This window comes from Lissotriton vulgaris, chromosome 1_1 (genome assembly GCF_964263255.1).
Source record: "Lissotriton vulgaris chromosome 1_1, aLisVul1.2, whole genome shotgun sequence".
NCBI lineage: Eukaryota > Metazoa > Chordata > Amphibia > Caudata > Salamandridae > Lissotriton > Lissotriton vulgaris.
In genome coordinates, this window is record NC_141685.1 from 457,836,929 (window position 1) to 457,859,191 (window position 22,263).

The window sequence follows — 22,263 nt, forward strand, 5'->3', positions numbered from 1 at the left end:
CAGTGACACTTCTGGCCCGAATGGCAAAGCCCTGGTTGCATTATACCTGCCTCTTCTATGTACATCGTCCTTGTGTTGCTTTCTGTACACGTGTGGTGGGGGGGGTGTTGGGTACGGGTGGGGGTGTAGTTGGGGTTGGGGTAGGCTGCTAGGGTATCTTTAAAGCTGAGCTTCTTTGACACTTGCTTTATTGATTACTATGTATATCACTATTACAATGATACTGTTGTGGTGATCTTGGTGTGTGAAGGTGCCACATTCTTGATACTCTTCTGCTCAATAAAATTGGTTGTGAAAAAAAAAATCTGACATCGCCTTGACCAGCCAACAGTGCAGCGCTAAACCTGTTATCATGGTCCAACCACTAGAAGCCGGGAATGGTACAAAACTAACCAAACGTCAGAAAAAAGGGCTAGAAAAAACAGAAATCAATGTCTAAGCAGTGAACTTGAGCACAAGCAGTCGTCATCACTCTTCCCTATTTTCGTACAAGCCAAAGTTAAAAACAAGAGTGCCACAACGACCGACCCATCCCAGATGACGATACCCAAAGACATAAAAATCAAGGGCCCGAGGATGCTCGCAAAAACGGAGGCTCAAGTAGTGAGAATAGATCCATATAATAAGCAACAGCGCAAAATCTCGTCAAACAAACCATCCCCCCTAGCGGAGGCCACCCCTGCAAAAGCCTTGTGCAAAGGGAACCCTTCGGGTGCAGAGCTCCGTGACCAAACGGGATCAAACGTTTCCACCGATCAAGAAGACTCCATCGACGACCATTCAAACAAGCCGCTAGTAATTAGTCAATCCACATTGGGAAAACCCGATCTTTCCCCTAAACAGATCTCTAGCACGCAGAATCGGAACAAGCAGTCCACAACAATTGGGAAAGAACTAATGAACGAAAATTATGGAAAAGATAGACCCAACAGTCAGGTTGTGGAAATGACAGTTACTAACGACACAGTACCCCCACCCTTAATCACCATCTCCAGTGTGGTCACTGACCCTGACAGACGCCTGGCAACAAATACGACTAGGGAAAACTTTGACCTCATTAGAATAACCTTCCTAACTGACAATAAGGGCGCCAACCCCGAAACCAGCAGGAAAGCAGGGGGCAGTCGCCGCTCGGAGAACTTGTTCGACGCAAAAGAGGGCCCGCTAGCAACGAGGCAAATAACAAGTAAAGCACAAGAAGAGAACCTATCAATCGTACCACATAAGCGTCCCCTGCACAGCGTTCAATCCCCCCCATGAAACTGCAATTCTAACAACATGAAAGTCTCTGGGTCTTGGAACCAAACGTACCATCGCCAAATTGTCAAAATTAGTGACAATTCACCAACGGTAAAGGAGGGTGCTCCCAATACAGGGAAACTTCTTTTTGTTCCTGAATTCGAACAGCAAGGTTTGCAAGATCACTTAAACCGTGGGAACATACTCCGCTTAACATCAGCTATCCCTAGTCTTGGCTACCTTACTTCAGCAGACCTCCTGTCGGTTGAGTTTACAACATCGGAGGATGACCCAAAAAAAGAATGCACAGTTACGACATGGAGGGAGGCTGGAATGGTAACCCACATCCTCTCTGAAATGGCCAAATTTAAGGAATGGGGAATCCTCTTGAAGGAAATGGTCAAGGCAGCGTATTAATCTCCTCTCCTAAGAAGGCAGACCAAGAGCGTAAATTTACCACCAAGGAGTCGACCAACGCACTCGGTCCTACAAGGAGCAAGGGGAGCCGGAGCAGCAGACCACGAGCATCTCCAGTCACAATTGCTATTCCCAAATTGAATGCTTAGCAAGTCAACTAACACTGCAAGTCATGTTACACACATTCTTTCTTGGAATATTGCTGGTGCTAAAGACATCATGAACAAAAACGGCAAAGCCGCCAATTGGGCCCCATATGCAATTATAGCCTTACAGGAAATGTGGCAAACTGATCCAATAGACATACCTGGCCGCTTGGCTATCACGTAAGCGCGACTCGCCTCCAGCGCTTTGGGCGAGCCTGTGGGGGCCTCTCTGTCTACATATCAACATCTTTAAATGTCAGAGCAATACAATCTCCCGACTAAACTGCGGACATGCAGATCTTAAAATTAGCGAGTACAACAACGGCCATAACCAGAACCCTCATTTTAATGAACATATATGCAAACCCAAAAAAATCTTCCAAAAACCCACCATTCCAACGTATTACCTTGGTAATCACCAACATGCGTTTGGAACACCCAGACTGGGAGATAATCCTCACGGGCGACTTCAACTCAAACCTTTTACAGGTACCGGAGGATGAAGTCAACATCAATGCTACAAATGAAATCTGGAACGTCTTGCCGCAGGCAGTTCCTCAGGTAGTGAAGAAGGACAAGGAGGGTAAACAACTCATGTGGGACCTCGAAAACCTCGGTCTCTGAGCACTAAATGGAAGAACCAATCAAGACAACCCCCCCTCAATGACCTACATCGGCCACAACTCTTGTTCGGTATTGGACTATACATTTGTTACACTACCCCTGCTCAGTCAAATACAAAACTTTCATATCATCTGTTCCCTGGACAGCGATCACTCTAAAGAACATCTTGAGATCGCGACGGAAATACCCAAACTCGAACCAGCTCCTATATTACCAGGCAACCTTACGACGATTAATTTGAAGCGGCTCAAGTGGACAAGTGAATCCCTCCCACAAATAGCTAATGACGCCAAAAAACTATTAGAAGACCTCCTGACTGAGAATGCCCTGAGCCCGATCATCTGGAATAATTACTCCCCAACACCAACTCAAGCAACATAACAAGATCCTCTTCTAAATTTAGGAACGCATTTAATAGATCAGCACTACCACTAAAGAGACACTTGAAAAAACTGATACGTCAAGCACGTGGCCGCACCCAAAATGCCAGTGTTTGGTCAGCAGTACGCAAGGTCAGGACACAATATAAGAAATTAATATGGACCGAAAAACAAACCCTCCAAAATGAGTTTTGGTCCAAATTACTGCATAACATCAAGAGAGCCGACTCGGGGGCTTTCTGGCTGCAAGTTAACTTTGTAAACCGGACAGCCCAACCAATAGGCATGGCCTGCATAACTGAATCACAATGCTCTCAACACCTAACGGATATATTTTCAATCAACAACAAGAGTGCAGCTACCATCTTGCCTCTCGAAGCAACTGGGGAAGTCACTGCCCCAGTCCACCAAGGGAACAGCGCAAAGGGAAATGGACCAATAGCTTCATGTCCCAGGAATGATGGCAAACAAAGTATTTTAAAAATAATTGGGAAAAGCAGGCAAGACAGCGCCCCAGGTCCAAATGGTGTTCCACAAGCCATCTACAAGACGGACCCGCAGTATTGGGCTTGCAAATTCAACGTACTTTTTCGAACAGTAACTAACACAGGCAGTATTCCTGAGAGCTGGAGGGGAGCTATTATATCCCCAATCTATAAAGGCGGCGAGCGCAAGGATCCGTATAACTATCGCCTGATTGCTCTCCTTGACGCTGAATCAAAATACTATGCATCACTGATACTAGCAGACCTGGCTGAATGGTCAGAAACGAACAGTAAAATACCACTGAACCAACCCGGCTTCCGGCGCGGCATGGGTACAACGATGAATGCCATGGCCCTATGCCTTATTGCCGAGAAAAGTCTACAGAACTCCCATGACCTTCATACCTGTTTTGTAGACTTTAAAGCGGCATTTGACCGTGTCAACAGGCAAATGCTATGGGCAAAATAAAAACATCAGGGCCTACCGGACTCAATTCTCCTGCCCATTATTAACCTCTACACTGAAACCTGGATGCAGGTAAAAGTCGACAATGGGCGACGTCTGACCAGGAAGATCTACACTATTGACGGACTAAAGCAAGGATGCGTCCTCTCCCCACATCTATTTAACTTATTTATGAGTGATCTGGCAGAAAGCCTAGATAAGGTTAACGTGCACCCTCCTAAGTTAGGCACCCTTCGCCTAACGCATTTATCGTACGCGGATGATGTGGTACTGCTGAGCCAGACAAGAATTGGCCTTCAACGTCTGTTAGACGACTTGTCCGCCTACACAAAAGGGAACCTGTTAACCATAAACATCAAGAAAACAAAGACAATGCTCATATCACGACGACGCAAAAATCCGCCAATCTTCCGAATAAACAACGACCAGCTGGAATCCGTCAATGACTATAAATATTTGGGGGTATACCTAGATAAGCATTTAAATTTCATGACGCATTTCAAATCCATGGAAAGAAAGGGGGCCGCATTATCGCACGCCTTCACCAACTTGGCAGCTGAGCTAAAGGGCACTCTTGTCTCCCCCCAGCTAATTGCAATGAAAGCCAAACTACTGCCTACAATAGCATACGGGAGCATTCTGCACCACGGGAAAAGCACCACCCTCCTGGACAAAATACAAACTAAAGTCTATAAGCGGGTCTTCTTGTTACCGAATAATTCTTCCCCAGCGCAAGTCAGACTCGAATTTGGATTACAATCTCAAGTCTTACTGAAAAAATATGAAGCCATTACATTTTGGTACTATGTCTGGAGGAACAAGGAGAACAAAATGAATGGTGCACTTTGGGGAGCGATCCAGACAAGCCTGAACTCTGAGTACTCAAAATATCTAAAGCTCTCACTAGAGGAAACTGAGCTTGGGGCACTGTGGGAAACAAAACTCCCAGCCCCTTGGTTTAACCAGGTAGTCAAAAGGACTGCTAAGAAACACTCGTTCCTCAACAACAAAATAATTTTTAGTACCCGGTCTCACGCCTGGATGACTATTAAATCGTACACAAGGCCCGCACCAGCACCTTATTTAGACACGGCATTCTCGTTGAACTTTAAACGTAAATTTCTCCACTTAAGGCTGGGTATTTTACCCACACGACAAGACCAACCCAGATGGAGACCACAAGTAACAACGAAATGTGATCTTTGCGGTGCAGGTAACCAAGACTTTACACACATAGTTTGTATCTGCCCAGCCATGTATCACGGACGGCGGTACTGGCTTAAGGACAAACTTAACGAGCTAGGAGTCCGTACCTGCCGATCCGCGATAGTCCAGGCCTTATGTTCAGCGGACGCCCAACTGATCTGTAGATTAGTAAAATTCCTGGACAGTTTCACTGAAAAAACAAGGCACGCTGCCACTTGCCGGACCCCCATTGAGACTTAAGATCATTGTTGATAGATAAACCTGTATCGCAGTAAATCTTGCTATGATTGGTTGGACTCTTTGTAACGCAAACTTTTCTTTTAACTCCTTTCCCTCTCCTTTTCTTATTTATTTCCTTGACAATATTTTTGCCAATATTTTTAAGAGTTTTGTTTTAAATGTTGTAGTATGCTACAAATTGTAATGGTTTTAATTAACCGAACAATAAAGAATTTACTTACTTACTCACTCTACACAAGACAGATACTGAGGAGAATTTTGTGGAACACTAACTCCATGACGGTTCTTGGTGAAGTAGGCAGAATGAAGGTTGAACTTGTGCTTTACATCAAACTCTGCTCACGAGTGCTACAGCTAATAGACTAGACCGTTCACCTGCTTAGTGGTGGATGCGGCCATTTTCAGAGCTCTTCGTCTGACTAGGGACCTCCAAGATAGATCAGTTTGCACTATGCTGATTCTATGAGGGGGGTCAATGACAGGTTTTCTATGAATCCTGACACCCGTCGGCTCTTCCCGGCTTCCTCTTCGGCAGGGCACGGAGATGGGGTTCTAGGCCCCTGTTACCACTTTATGGGGTGCGACGGCGCTTCTCAGCCTCATTTTTTGTTGTGCCCAGGGTGGACTCCTGGGCCCCTGCGGCCAATTCACGGGGATGCGTCAGCGCTCGCCGACTAAACTTTGCGGGGGCCCAGAGATGGGCTCATGGGCCCCTTATGCACTTTTACGGGGGCGCAAGGACACTCCCCAACATCACCTTCTTTTAGGGGCAGCCCCAGGACCTGACTCACCCTAGGGACACATCAAATACTGGCAGCAGAGCCCCTGTGCTTTGTCGTCGGTCACAGAAAAGGTCAAAGGTTGTCTACCTTCTGTGGGGCATATCTCAGCCTCCGTGGGGCCGATTTCAACAACTGTGGCCTCTTCTCACTTGTGGTGGCCAGCCCTAGCCACCTGGATCACTTTTCACAGCCCTCCTGGCCTTCAAGAGGGTGAACTCGGTAAGGAGCTGTCTTCACGCGCCAGCCTTTTACCTGGCTCTCCTTCTTAGCCTCTCTTCTCCTTGCGCAGAGGCACAGGCTTCCTCTCACTGACCCTGGACTCCCTCAAAGGTGCAGTCCAGAGTCCTGGGGCAGTCAGGGGGTTCTTCCTTCCAACTGCCCATGGTGTCAGTCCCCAGCACCAGTCTTCCTCATTAAGACCCCACCCCAGAGAGAGCTCCTCTTCCTGTGCAAGACCTTTTAAGAGGTATTGGTGGGGACTGGCAGGAATGGACTTCTACCCTATCCTGCAGTGATACATCACCTCTCTGCCCCTTATCCTTCCTTCCTGCACAGGCCTCTGGGATACTTCAAGATGGCATCGCCCAGCGGTCTTATGCCACATGGTATCTAAAAAAAAACCCTTCCCCGTCGCTGACTGCATGGCCCGGAGCAGACCTGGTGCCTGGCACCGTTGACAGTTGCCCGATTGATGCCCTAGAACTTCACCCCATCTCTCCTTCTTGAAGAGAAGACATTCGCCCTTGGGATCGCTTGCAGTGAAGGGGTAGGCCTCTGATGCTACAGCTTGGAGAGGAAGGTAATTATTCAAGCCGGGAGGGGTCACACCCGGCCGGGCTCTGTTTCTGAACTGAGTCAGAGGAATATGAAATTTCTGGATGACCCATACGCCGGACAGATATGGCTTTGGACTCAGCAGAATAATTCTTTTAACACAACTTACTGTGTACTTTGGTGTGTGTCTGGAGTTTGTATGCCCTTGGGAACCGAAACTACCCCATGTGGCCTCTGTCTCAAAAGGAAAATAATGGAGTGTTCTTACAGTGAAAACGTATAGCACACTGCCTATCCCTTACATGTGTCTCCCCATATTAGATAGCCTATTCCATGTCACCACCCAACTCTGCATACTCCCTTCCACACCATTCTATCTGTGTCAGCTCCTAGGCCGCTCACAACAGATATCTCCCCCCTGCGCTGCCCTTACACGGGTGCACACAGGAGTGCACACCTGTCCACAAGTAATCAGTCCATTGCCCCTTGCCTTGGCTGCAGAGCAGCAGCCTTATCTAACAAGGCTGGCACCAGTGAAACCCACATGCAGTCCATTTTATCATGAGTTTACTGTGGGTGAGTACCAGCTTATGAGACTCTCCCACAGAAAAAGCTCAAAAATCAGGTGTTCAAGAAGCGAAAGATCTGGGTGGCTCAGATGGTCAGAACCACCTTCTCACAAACTGTTTATAAAACATGCAACTTAAATTACTTTTCGCTAATTCCATGCTATTATTTTTTTTGGTGCAGGTGTAATGTAATACATTTTGAAGGAATGTAGACAATGTAAATATATGTTAGGGAGAAGCGAGGGGATACTAGGATCAGAGACATTGATATCCAATCAGAGAGGCGCCCTCCAACAGAGGGAGACTCACGCTGACTGCCCAGTCCAGTAATCCGCTGTATTGATTATTCAATGTGTAGATGGATTGCACCCAAAATCGATTGCCTCTGCATGGTCTACTTCCATACGATTTATGCACATATTTATCTGCTCCAGTGACAGTAAATTAATGCTAATTTATTTTTTGCAGGAATAAATTCCGATTTCTTACTCTCACATGGACACTTGTAAATGTAAATTATAATTTCATTAGCAATGCGCCACCCATATGCAAGATAGAACACAATAATAATAATAATATTAACGGACTGCAGTGTGGATACCTGCTTTCAAGCATGTGAATGTGGCCAATTAAAAACTTTAGCATGAGCCGCTAACTAGATTATTTTAAAGGAGCATACATTTTACTCCGGTTTTAATTCCAGGCCAGGTTTTGCGGCTAATGGGTAATGGTGATTGCCTGCTTCTCTGTCCCATCCTTTACCCCCATGATTCCCTGCTCCATAATATCCTCGTGTGCACTTGAGAGCAATTTCCCACAGGGTGCCCTCGCTTGATGGTCATCGCCTCGGTGACCTTTGACCAGTGATGCATAGCGAATCAAAAACCGGCGTGTCTCACAGCACGGGGGACTGATGCTGATCGTCAACGGGAGGAAGGAAGACGAGCATGGAAGGGGCTGCATCTGAAGGTACGGGGGAAGAAGGGGTGGCTCAGCGCCGGGCTCTACTCACGGAAAGTGATGCTGCAGTAGAGGCAGGCAGCAGTGCTTTACAGCAATCTGCGGCTCACCTCCAAAACAGGCACTGCTGCAGGGGAGGACTGCTGATTAATAAGCAGTGCAGATTCATTTTTTTTTGTATTTTTTTTTTTTTAACCAATTTGGCTCCTCAGGAGCCCTCGGTTCCGCCTCGTAAGATGTTTGCAGCGTAAAAAACCCTAGAGGAATTCCGAGCCTCGAGCCCCTAAAATACGCAGGCAGAAATGCTCCGATGACCGGCAGAGGAAGCTGCCGTCGCGTGACACGGCGTTTCGTATACAGCTGCGCCGTGTCCTTCGATTACAAGTCATCGAGGAGATGCAGAGCCTCGGTCTGAGCCAGCGGAGCTCTTCTAGGCAGGGATGTACCGTGTCCCCGAGGCGCGAGATTATTTTAGCATCCCCAGTGGATTTCTCTTCAGCCAGTATAGGTACACATTATTGGTTTTAAATCTCTGGGTTTGACTTGATGCAATTGCAGAATTGTTTTCCCTTCCTGGTTGTGTCACGCTTTGACCTTCATCACCATGTGTGCCGATGTGGAATGAGGAGAAGCCCCCAGCAAAAAAAAATTGGAAGCCCACTCAAAATGTCTTTGTATTTAAAGTGCTGCTTGTGTGTGTGTATGATGTGTTCATATATTTAGAGCAATTAAATCAATTGTACTATTACTCACACGTTCAGATATATTACTACAGTGCACAGTTCACATTCTAGTTTATTTGCCTATAGTTAAATGCACACTAGAAAAACTCAGTTTACTGCCTCATAGATTGCATGTTACAATTTACATACTCCTGTAGACAACTAAAAGCCACAAGGCCTCCTCCATATGATTGTACCTTGCTCTAAAAATGTAACCTCTTGCACCCTAGTTTTGGTTAAATAGTTAAAAAACAGATTTACATGAAAAAATGGCATGGCTTAAAGATATATGCAGGATGTAATATGCCATTGTTGGGGGACAAGGGGAGTGGGGCTGGGGGGGCATAATGATCCAGTGAAGGAAGTCTTTGCTTCTTATTAGCCATGACTATTCACCATGTGGTAATACATGTATATAGATAGACAGATATGCATACAAACACACATTACTGAGTCAGGAACAGTGCCTCTGTAGTTATAGTTAGATCCGAGTGTCCATTAAAAGGGCAGTTTTTGTTTTGTTAATAACTTTGGGTCAGTCAGTAGTTTTGGAGAAACAAACCCCACTCTTCCTAATTAAGTAAACTAAAGGTTATGATAAGGTTCTAGTTAAATTAATTTCTCAGGTACAACATTAACGTTTTGAGCTAAAAAAAAACAACACAGAAATTCAGCAGTTATAGTTAGCAACTCTGAATATAACTTACTCCTCCAGCCATGCATTGCTTAGGACCTCACCAATGACATCACTGATGAGATCTTCTATGACATCACTGATGACATCTCAAATTACATAATTGATGACATCAATGATGACCTCATCCAATGAATGTGCTACTTTGTTTTATAGTTTACATAGTGGCAAGTAAGTACCATATTTCTAGGTTACCTAATTTTGTACAGCATGGGTTCAGCTAATAGGTGTAAGTGTTTACAAATCACATTTGTTCCTAATGCACAATAGGTGTGTAGAGGTATTAAACATGTTATAAAACTTTGTATTCAAGAGTACCTCTGTGTGCTGGTGATAGTTGATGACTTGTGTTCATTATGTTCTGCACAGGTTTTTTGGTACTGCAGAAAAAGTTTTCAACAGGAGTAAGATTCTATGTAGTAGGTACTAACTTTTGTAAGCAGTCTTGAGTTATTAGACAGCATTGTGTCAGCAGGACACTTTCTACATAGCTTATAAGACGGTGTGCACCAGGTACTAACCTATATACAGGTGCTTGTTTGCTTCAGAAGATGGGCTAATTGTAAAGTTTTCACAACAGTATAAAGGGTGCAGGTAGTAGGATGTTTACCACCTTCAGATATTGATTATTTTGAGCAAACATTGTCTTTTTTTCACAACGTTTGCATAGAGTGTACACTGTTTTTCGTTGATACTTTTAAATACTCTGTGGTATATTTCTTATGAAAGTTTTACTGTTTGCAAGCCATGTGATATAAAGTATACCCTCTCCATAGAGTAAGCACTGTTTACAGTTCCCAGTTCTCTACTGATATCAACTTCATTTGTCAATGTTGGTTCGATGAGTTTCAGGTGTTCAATACAGATAAAAGCTTTCCATACTAGGCCATTTATTTTGGAACTGACATTTTTATATTTTTAGGAATTTGGCTTTCTCTAAACAGTTGTTTATAAATTCAGCCCCTTCAAGTCAGCCAAGACCAGCAGATCCACGAAACAAACCAGTTGGTGTACACCAGAACTCAGGACTATGAAACGCAACTGCAAACGGCTAGAAAGAAGATGGCGCACCAGCAGAGTCCCGACAGACTGAATCACCTTCGAGTCAGCCCTTAACAAATACCACCGACCCTTAAAAGACATGAGAAGAGGGGCCCTGGTAGACCGCCTCCAAAACTAGCACAAACCATAGCAAGGAACTCTTCAGCACTGTCAAACCCGTCAGCCACCCAGAATACAATCTCCCCTTCCCAGGAACTCTGTAATGCATTGGTGGACTACTTCCACAAGATATCCACCATCTACAGTAACTTCGAACCCCAACCCACCAACCTCTACAACATCATCACGTCGACTGACTCCTCCCACAACCACCCGCTCACTTTATGGGAACAGCTCACCACTTAGAGCACCACAGCCACCATGAGCTCCATCCACTATGGAGCAGCCACGGACTCCTGCCCCCACCACCTCTTCAACCTTGGGAGCATGGAAATCAGCGGCAAACTCATCTCCACAGATGGAAAAATGCAGAAGTCAGACCCCTCTCAAGAAACCCTCCGCCGACCCCAGCAAACTCTAAAACTACCACCCCAACTCTCTGCTCCCCTTCCCCACCAAAGTACTCAAAAAGACCATCAACCGCCAACTCACTTGCAGATAAACAACCTGCTGGAAACCTCCCATTCTGAATTCTGCATCAATCAAAGCAACAAGACCACTCTAATCCCTGCCACGGACAACATCAGAACCTTCCTTGACCGGGAGAAACACTGGCCCTGATCCTCCTCGATCACTCAGCAGCATTTGAGACCATATCCCACCACACACTCAAGAGACTCCATCACATCAGGATCCAGGGAGACGCCCTCAAGTGGATTGCATCCTTCCTCACAGGACAAACCCAGATAATCCTCCTACCACCCTTCATTTTGGAACCCAAGAGTATTATCTGTGGCGGCCCTCAAGGTTCAACACCTACATGATGCCCTGGCTAACATCATCAGAACACATGACCTCAATCATCAGATCCTACGCAGATGACATCCATCTCATCCTCTCACTCTCAGAAGACCCCTCCATCACTAGGACCAACTTCGACAACTGCATAACAAGTGTAGCCGACCGGATAAATATCAACTGTTTGAAGCTTCACACGGACAAGATGGAAGTACTGATTTTTGGGAACACCTCACAGTGGAACAACACCTGGTGGTCCTCCGAACTCGGATCCACACCAATGGACCATGTCCACAACCTTGGCATCATCCTGGACATCAAACTCGCCATAAAATGCCAAATCAATGCATTCTCTTCCACCTGCTTCCACACCCTCCTCATGCTCTGTAAGATCTTAAGATGGCTCCTCGTCAGCACCAAGAAAACCATCACTCTAGCCCTATTCTGTATGTGCAAATTACCACCCAACTCCTGAAGAGACTTCAGAACTCAGCTGCCAGACTCATCCTCAACCTCCCCAAGTGAACTCCCATCAGCCCCATGTCAGGAACCTCCACTGCCTCCCCATCCAGAAAAGATGCATGTTCAAGAAGCTGATACACACCTACAAAGCCCTCCATGACCAAGGACCAGCATGCATCAACCACCACCTGAACTTCCACCAACCCTCCAGACACCGGCACTCTGCCTCCCTCGCCCTCACACACACTCCCCGCATCATCCGGAACTACAGTGGAGGACGTTCCATCTCCTTCGTCATCACCAAGTCCTGGAACATCATCCTCTTTCTCGGAATTCAGAAAGGGACTCAAGACGGGCTCTTTGACTGCTGAGTAGCCATGCTTCATAAAAACGTTTTGAATGATTGAACACTGTACTCAATGAGGACTTCCTATATATCTCTAGTTGATTGCTAATGTGAACTATGCTTGCTGTAAAGTGTATGGCATAGGGCCAATGTTGCACATGATGCATGCTTTCTACATCGAAGTTAGTTGTGTCTGTGATGGGAGTAATGATGGCTGATATTCACCTTAGCAGTTTTATACTTACTTGTCTATAATGAATAGTAATTTATAGACAAAATGTGGGAAAACAAAGTGTGGATAATGTCATCAATGATGTTGTTTGAAATGTCAGCAGTGATGTCATAAATTATGTCATAGAAGATGTCATGAGTGATGTCATATGTGAGGTCATAAGCAGTGCATGGCAGGGCACACGTTATAGTTAGTGCTGCTAGCTATAACTGCTGAATTTCTGAGGCTTTTTTAGTTAAAAAAATGAATTTTGTCACTGAGAAATTCACCTAACTATGACGTTACTTTAACCCCTTCCATGCTGAGGACGTAAAGGTTACGTCCTCGGCGGTGATGCTGGTGTGCCGAGGACATAACCGTTATGTCCTCGGCACACCAGTCAGAAATCCCTCTGCTATAAACAGCAGAGGGATTTCCTTTTCAGTTTTTTAGCCACGAGAGATCGGGGAAGAGCTTCCCCAGCTGCCCGAGGCATTTGTTTTTAGTGTAATGATGATCGGCGCACATGGCTTGCGAACGTCATTACATTGAAAGTGAAATGACCTGATCAGCTCATTTCACTTTCACTGACTATGTGCTTGTGAGGCTATCTCTGCCCTGAGAACCTAGGCAGATGGGAGAGGTACTAATGGAAAGGAGAGAATCTCCCCTTTCTAATGGTACCCTTACCTAGTGGATCCCTGCTTGGGGATCGCCAAAGGAGGGTGATTCCCCAAGCAGGGATCCACTCCATTAGGCACAATGGAGGGTAGAGCGGCCACTTGGGCATGGGCTTTTGCCCCCCCCCCATATGTTTGTGCCCGATCAGTCTTATTGCCCCCCCCCAGGGGGAAGATGGGGAAAAGAACCCTCCAATATGCCCCCCAGGGGTGGCAGAAAGCCCACTAGACCCTAGGTATTCATTTTTTGAACTATGTAAGATAAAACAGGGACAGTCTTTCTGCCCATCCTGGAGGCAGATAGGGGTTATTAACTGTGATCTGACCCCAGTGGGGCAGAAAGCTCACTAGACTCCGGGGATTTCTTTTAAATTAAAGGGGTGGGGCAAGACCATGTCCACCCCAAATAAATGTACACAGAAGTCCTTCTGCCCCTCCTGGGGGGCAAATGGACACACTAGCCCCTGATATGCCCATCCCCAGGAGGATAGACAGCCCACTAGGCCCCAGGGATTCTTTTTCTGGAATATGTAGGGATGGGAGCTGCATAAAATGCACAATGCTAACACCCCCAACACCAAACAATACAGGGACAGTCCTTCTGCCCACACTGGGGGCATATGAGGGGAACTAGCCCCCCAATCTGCCCCCTCAAAAATGGATATAGTCTGTCTGCCCCCCAGGGACAGATAGGGGCAATAACCCCTAAAGCATGGGCATTAATGAGGCAGAGTCCAGGGCAGGACGGCAAGCAAAGATGATATGAGAGGTGGACAATAGTTTATTTCAGACGGGACAATTGGGCGGTAGAGAGGTGCTGGGCCTTCGCATTGAGGAAGAGTGTGACAGAGTATGCATGGTAAAAACTACAGGAGAGCAAATGCAATATTCATTGAAGTTTCAACAATATTTGGGGCAGCTGTCACATATTGTAAGCATAGTTCAATGCGAACCGCACAAGAGGGCGCGGCTTCCTTCTGCTGCTCGAGTAGATGTTCCACTCAAGCGGCAGCCAACGCAGAAAAGGAACTAGGTTTGGACTTGAGTCAAGAGTCAGTTGCTGGGGCTATTACACCAGATTCTGTGGTGAAAAATCCAGTTCCATTGGAGCCGCTAGTTCTTTTAACAACTTCAACTAGTGTACTTGGACCTATTCCTGATGCTATTGAGGCAGGGGGTTTGGCGAATGTAACTACATTTCTTCACCAGCCCATAAACTGGTACCCAAGGGGCACCCCCACAGGCAAAACATTGTGAAAAAGAAATTAATCAGGAAAACGAGTAAACCGGACAAAGGCCCAAAAAGTAATAATTCCTCCCAAATGTGACAGTTCGGAACATGGTGGAAGAGAGTTTTACTTCTCGTTTGGAATCTGTTTTGACCAGCGTTGCGAAAGATATCATTGATACATTGAACACTTGTGTAGCTGGTATACTGGAAAAATGCGAACGTATTAACTCTTTTTTAACAGCTCCAAACTTAGCACATGTTCCGTCTAAATTAACTGAGCCCCCTAAACCTAATCTAGACGTTGGTGTATGTATGGGCGAGGATGGTAGGGGTGCTCACATAACTCCTCCACAACAAGTGAAAAGTGATTTAGGGCTTCCTAGTGTTAGTGGTTGCTGGGGCCGCACTGGGAGATGGGGGAATCCCAGCAGTATCAATCGGAACCCTGTGGATGCAATGGATTATACTCAAACCTCGGTAAACAGGGAGCTCCCCGCCCCACGCGAGAGGAGTACTAAAACTAAGCAACCTAATATTAACCTCCCTCCAGAAGCAACCCCTTTGGTTGTGGTTCTTGTAAGGGTTCCACCACTGGGTAACAAAGAGGAAGAATCCACTGCAGATTTGATACGAAAAACTAAAAAATAATGTGCTCTTTATTGCTCTGGAAACACTAACATTTCCCCAAACATCATAATGGCTAGGCGGGTAGTGTGGATAGGCAATTTCCCAAAACAAGTAGAAGGGGATTGTGTAATTGTTAATTTTAATAAACGAGGTACTGCTGATAGATTGTTTTGGGATGGCTCAAAGTTGGAGAAGGGGGAGTGGGTACTAGGGCCCTGCCGCTGGGATTCTTTTATCCCCCCCTTAGACGCACAACTGCAGCCGTTATGACCCACTCAGAGGCGTTTTCAAGGAGGCCACCTCAGGCCCCTCCGAGCCTTGTAAAATACAATGACACTGAACCCAAACTCGAATGTGTTAATGTCAGAGACATATTACCCCACCAAGCATCTCATACTCAGACTAGTCATAGAGGGCCGGGTTTAGTCTTCTCTAATAGGTTCTCTCTACTGTCCCAGTTAGATGAGAATGACTGACTAGAGTTTTCCCACGTTTGCCCTCGGGAACCTAGTCCCAAACCTCAAATTATAGATGTTGATGCTGGTCTCAACTGTAGCATAATTAGCTGGAATATTGCAGGGCTACGATCAAAAAGGGAGGATCCCAGCTGGTTGATGTTTATTAAAAATTATGACCTTATAGCCCTCCAGGAGACATGGGATAAGGAGAGCAATTTCTGGTTAGATGGATTTAAATCCTATTTCTCGCCTGCTCGCCCAACGCCGGCAGGTAGAGCTAAGGGTGGTTTAATGCTCCTCTTCTCTTTAAGGTTAAAAGGGTCTGTAAAGTTGTTGGAGGTAACTTCTCATAATTGTTTGTTAGCTGAACTAACTACCCCTAATTACCCTAAAATATTGCTAATTAATTTCAATAATTCTGGGGAATGTGAATTTAGCAATGAGCATCTCCTTTATCTGAAATGTTTTTTAGATACATATAGTTTACAGCAAACCACCTTTTTTTTTATACTATATTCATTGGCGATTTTAATGTTCATTTGTGTGATCTTAATTGTCAAATTGACGATGCCTTTGGTCCGGACCATTCGTCGCCACCTCATTTTGAACACACACCCAAAGGGAAGGCTCTGGAGGATCTCCTCTCAGGTGCCAATCTCTATGACCATGTTTTCATGATTTTAGTGAGAGGGTAGCAACTTTTAAGGTGAGGGATAGCGAGACTATTATTGATTATATATTTGTATCCCCCTCTTTGTTAGCGAATGTAGTATTTTATAACGTGAGGCTCCCTCCCTTCAGTGATCACAACCCTGTTATCCTTGAGCTAGATATAGGTATGGACCTTCTGTGCGCCCCAGGCAAGGACAGGGGGCCTAACCCTGTTATATAGAGACCAAGGGAGGAGGCTAAAATCCCCGATTTTTTTCTTTGCTAATATATTTAGGAAGGTTAAGTATGACATTGCAAAATGTGTTGATTGTTCTACCCTAGAGGATATAGTTATTAAAGCCTTTGAAACCATTTGTGGGCAGGTTGCAACGGAATTAACTATTACAAGTAAATCCAAGCCTAATCTAGGGGAAAGGTGGTTCGATTCTAAATGCTCTAGAGCTCACCAAAATTTTATAAAAGCATTGCAAACCAAACCCAGAGACAGGGCACAGTTAATTAGACGCAGAAAAGAATACAAAACTGCAGACTTTTCCCGCAAAAACGAGATCAAATCAGAGGCCTGGAATGCTTTAATGTCCGCAGAAATACAGCTCAAAGTTTTGGGCTATTGGTAATGGTCTTCTTTTTTCGGGGCAGGAGAATGGTAGCCTGGAAACTAACATCTCAGAGGACCAGTGGCTTTCCCATTTCGAGGGCATCTATGGGTCAAACAAGCTAGACGAGTCTTTTCCATACACTGGTAACGATTTACCTTTGTTGGTCTTTAAAGAAGAAGACGTGGAGAGGGCAATAATATATTAATCTAGTAACAAGGCACCTGGCCCTGATGGTGTCCCTGTTGACTTCTATAAGGGTGATGCCAAATTCTGGGCTAAAATTTTAACTAATGTCTTTAACTCCACAGTTGTCAAGGGGTTCCCGACTTCATGGTCCCAGGCTATTATCATTCCAGTTTTCAAAAAGGGGCAGAGAGGGGACCCCAGGTGCCACAAGCACATTTCACTGATGGAGTCTGCGGTTAACGTCCTAGGTAAGGTGATTTTGGTCAAAATCACCGATTGGGTAAATGAAAATGGGGTTCTATCCAACCTTCAGTATGGTTTTAGACCAGGCAGAAGCACCATGGACAAGTGCCTTAATCTGTATCTACTGACAAACAAATACACTGTAGCTCCAAGGGCTCCATATACATGGGCTTTATGGATCTATCGTCCTCTTTGATCTTGTGAACAGATCAAGGCTATGGTCCATTTTACTTGATATATGGATTGATCCCGGCCTGGTTTATTTCATAGCTGACCTACATCGGATCTTTCTGTGGCTGTCGGGGTTACTCAGGAGGGCAAATGCACACAACACTTTAAGTCTGGTAGAGGTGTTCGCCAAGGCTGTACATTGGCCCCTCTACTTTTTACGCTATATATTAATGCCCTAGGTAAAACACTAGATAAGTCTAGCTTGGACATCCCGCGTGTAGGTAATAGGACCATTCCGGTCCTTCTATACGCGGACGATGCCGTGTTACTAGCACGAACTCCGTTAGGTCTTCAGAGACTTTTAGATGCATTTGGGACCTTTATGAACTCCCTGAACTTGGTGGTAAATATTTCCAAATCCCACGTCTTGACTATGGGTCAACATAAGAATAAAGTTAAAACCTTTTACTACAATGGGGCTGAGGTGTCCAGAGGGACAGTTTTTACATACCTGGGGGTTCTATTTGATGATAGATGTTCTTGGGTCCCCAGCTCAAAGCCCCAAAAAAATGCAGTAGTGAGATCGTCATCAACATTACTAGGGTTTTGCACAGCGACTGTGAGCCAGGCCCTGTGAGGCAATTCTCGCCATTTATAGGTCGAAATGAGCAGACTAGCTATTGAGGCAATTCGAAATTCTGGTGGCCTTATCACAAAAAATAAAGACTGAAAAGAGTAAGTTGCAATGAAAATAAAGGCGCACCACGGCAATAAGATGTAAGTTGAAGAGGAAAGAGATGTAGTCTGTGTTACAGGTTCTAGGCACTGGGAAGAGGGCATTTGGTCGTCCTTCGCTACTAATGCATGCGAGTCACCGGTTCGGTAAAAAGTCGTCAGAGTTGAGACTAAAGACAACTATTGGTGTTGTGTTTTATTTAAATATTAAAACTGCTGAAAACAGGAGGGGAGGGAGAGAAAGTCAGACAAAAACGAGGATTAAAGGAGAAACAAAAATGTAGAAAGAATGAAATAGTCCTAAAAAGGGGACCGTAGAGAGCGAAACAGAGGGAGCGAAAGAGACACACAGGGAAGAGGAAAGCGCACGAGAAAGAGGACAAGAATTAGAAATATGGAGAAAATTAGGATAAAACTGACAGAATGAGAAAAAATTGGAAGTGACCAAAATGTGAGTGAAAGATACAGTGGTGAAATAGAACGAAAGAACACTAGGCTACGACTTCTGTTCAGAAATATAGATGGAAATTGTTATCAAACAGGGGTTGACCCAGTATAGTCAAAGGACCTGGGTATTCAATAGTATAGAAAACAGTTGGTCCTCGACATATATTTGACATATAAAACAAATATTGCATTCGGTTAAGTTAATTTTCTTCAAACCAAGACTGAATCTGTATTGTTAGTTTAATAGGTAATACTAGCCCACATTGACAAGATATCATACAGTAAGCACCAACAAACCATTAGAACTGGGAAAAGTCCAATCAGATTGGCATGTTTAATGTACAGTACAACAAAGTTTCAAATTCAACGTATCTTTATACATATATTTACATTAATAATAAACCAAGATATATTTCTACAATAAAAGAGAAACGTGCACAGAGAAAGATTAAAGTGTGTGCTCAAGTGAATGATCAAGAGGATCAGAGAAACATAGTGTAGGTCATTTATATACAAGAAAAAGGAGCCTGCCCTAGAAAACGCTTGTAAAAAATGTACTTCTTTTTTACTAGCTTGTATGCTATATACAGTTCCGTAGTCCTTAATTTGCACAGTTGGCAAGGGGATTTGGAATTGGGGCAGGGGGCAGGGGTCAGCAGGTGCAGGCTCCCACAGGGAATTGTCGTCGACGTTTCGACCCAACCATAAAACGGGTGGTTCAAGTCCTCAACAACGGGTCTTCATCAGGACGGGATTGGGGGGGGAAGGTTCAAAAATTCTTTCAGAGTGCACGTAGGTTAAAAACCATTATCATTGGGCACCTGTAATGATAAATGAAAAAATGGGGCTAAGTATCACTAAATCATATCAAATGAGTCCATTTGTGAGGGTCATGGAATTGCACTCACCCTTTTGTGGTGCATCAACATCAGTGCGACGTTTGGTCCGCACTCGGAAATAAGTAGTTCACAAGTTATTACTGTAAATAAAGAAAGGAAAAGGTAGCCATTAGTGCTACTCTGGTTATTCCCATGTGAGTTACTTCACACATAAGGGAAGATTTTTCATCATTTGTTTTGAACAGCAGTCTCACTTAAAATTATAACATCTCGTATATATCGCATCATTTACTCAGGATTCCTACAATAGGTGGAAGAAAAACCACTTAAGCGTGTAGTGGATTATTTGCTTATGGCTTAGTTCCGCCAATTTAGATCAGCTGTGTATACAGTCCAAGTGAAAAAACTGGATAAATCTGAGGTATCTATACAAACTCCTAGTCAAGACTCATGTACATTAGTACTCACCCACCGCGTTCGTTCGGGGATGTTTTCAAGGACTTTGAAATCAAATGCTAAAAAAGAGCGAGAAACGTCTGTTAGACGCCGAAAATATGGATGTATACAATAGTCCTAGACACAATGTAATACAGTTGAGGGTTCGAATTGAACCTACCCAAATTCGCTGTATCCAGCACGGAGAGATTAATCCTCTAACTGAGCGTGCTGCACGGCTTGCCAACTCCACTTGGCGTTATGGAATGCGGAAGCATACCGCCGCGACGTAGCTGCCCTGGTTACCAGGCAACTGACGTGAGTACGTCATCCGCAGGCCAAACATGCGTGGCATCCGGGGGTTTGCTAGGAGACCAAGCGTGTCTCCCTGCTAAACAAAGATATGCGCACAGAGACAAGGTGCAATACTTTGTATCGGGACCTTTCAATACTGTGGTATTATTGTTTGAAAAAACGAGTGGATTGATGGTCATAATACTCGCAGGTATATCCTAGTGCTAAAAAAGCACAACCCAGCGCGATCCCTCGAGTAACCAACAGTCGAAGGAATGATAGACAGAGAAACAAAGACAATGTGACTTGTAAGACATCTCGGCAAGTCCATCAGGGTTATGCATTAAAGGATTATTTATGTACATGCAGAAAACATTAGCATTTCATATATCACAAATAGATAGACTTAAGATTACATTATTTGATCAATATGCAGCAAGGTATTTCACAGGTTACACATAAAAAGAAAACTCAGCCATTGTAGAGTGTTGCCATCTGTCTCGTTATTTCTTCATATTCATTGAGCCCCTTGTTTACAGTATCGAAAGTGTGCATCCATTTGCATTCCCGTACACTTAAACAATTAGCAAAATTGCCTCCTCTTACATTGACCGTAACCTTCTCCAATACCCACCATTTTAAACTTTCAGGTGAGTGACCAAATCTTAAAAAATGTTCCACCAGTGGGGCTCCTTGTACTCTACAGCGAATCCTACTGCAATGCTGTAGGATTCTAGTTTTTACTTTTTGTATTGTTTGTCCTATGTACCAAAAGTCACAAGGGCACGCAATTACATATATGACTCCGGTTGTGTTGCAGTTGGTATGCTGTTTCATAATATGCGTGTAGTTATTATGAGTACACAACTTCAGTTCTTCTGTTAATTGACATGCTTTGCATGAGCCACATTTGTGGTGGCCTAATACAGGAGGTGTATTCCATAATGTAGACTGGGCATCTCTGGTTATGCTAGGTAATAGTGATTGAACTACATAGTCCCTAACACTTCTTCCCTTTTTGAAGGCAAACATAGGGGGAGTTGTGATCCCTATTTCATCAGCCACCAAGCGCCAATGTGAGTTTATGATCTTCTTAATTTCACTACTTTTAGTGTTAAATGTCGTGACACATGCCATCCTATCTTCAGTCCCATTGTTTTTGGTTTTTGGTTCCAACAAAAATTCTCTGTGGCAGAACCAAGCCTTTTTTCTAGCTTTTTTGAGAAGTCGTTGTGGATAACCCTCTCCAGTAGACGCTCCATTAGTGACATAGATTCATTGAAGAAATCCTCCTTACGGGTACAATTCCGGCGCAACCTCAGGAACTGACATAAGGTAAATTGACCCTGAGGTTGCGCGGATGATGACTATTGTACCGAAGCAACGTGTTTCTCTCGCTAGATTTTCTGTAGAGGGTGGTATGCAACAGCCCAGCTTCCTCAACTATACTGATGTCAAGGAAATTTATTTTCTTTTTGCTGTATTCGAGGGTAAACTGTATATCCTTGGATCGTTGGTTCAGCCACTCATGAAATTCTATTAAGATTTGTTCATTACCTTCCCAAATCATCAGGACATCATCGATATATCGACGCCATGTCCTGATGTTTGTAAAGTATGGGTTTGTGTCACTGTATATGAATTCTTTTTCATACGCATCCATGAAGAGTATGGCCAGGTCCGGGGCAAAGCTTGCCCCCATGGCCACTCCACGTGTCTGCACATAGTAGTCTCCCTCAAAGTAAAAGAAATTCTTTCGCATGGCAATCTCAAGTAGGTCTAAAATAAATTGGGTAGGCACCTGACAAGGTTTAGGGCGTTCTTCCAGAACCCCTCTAATCACTTCAATAGCAGCTGTTTGGGGGATATTTGTGTAAAGCGATGCAACATCCATCGTGGCCAGAAAGTTCTTATTCTGGTCAAACATATATCCGTCAACCAGTTGGATCGCTTGCATGGTGTCT

The 22,263-nt window shown here is 44.6% G+C and overlaps 1 protein-coding gene across 2 annotated transcripts in view; it reads left to right on the forward strand.

The window, feature by feature from the left end:
• The first annotated feature begins 8,248 nt into the window (after window positions 1–8,248).
• Window positions 8,249–22,263, forward strand: part of DNAJC6 (DnaJ heat shock protein family (Hsp40) member C6) — a 352,982-nt gene continuing 338,967 nt past the window's right edge. Inside the window, exon 1 of one of the 2 annotated variants that reach the window (XM_086953713.1) lies at window positions 8,249–8,297. In XM_086953713.1, coding sequence (XP_086809839.1) covers window positions 8,276–8,297 — 22 coding nt within the window. In that variant the 5' untranslated portion in view covers window positions 8,249–8,275. The remainder of the gene's footprint in view (window positions 8,298–22,263) is intronic. The other variant, XM_086953706.1, reaches the window with a different exon arrangement.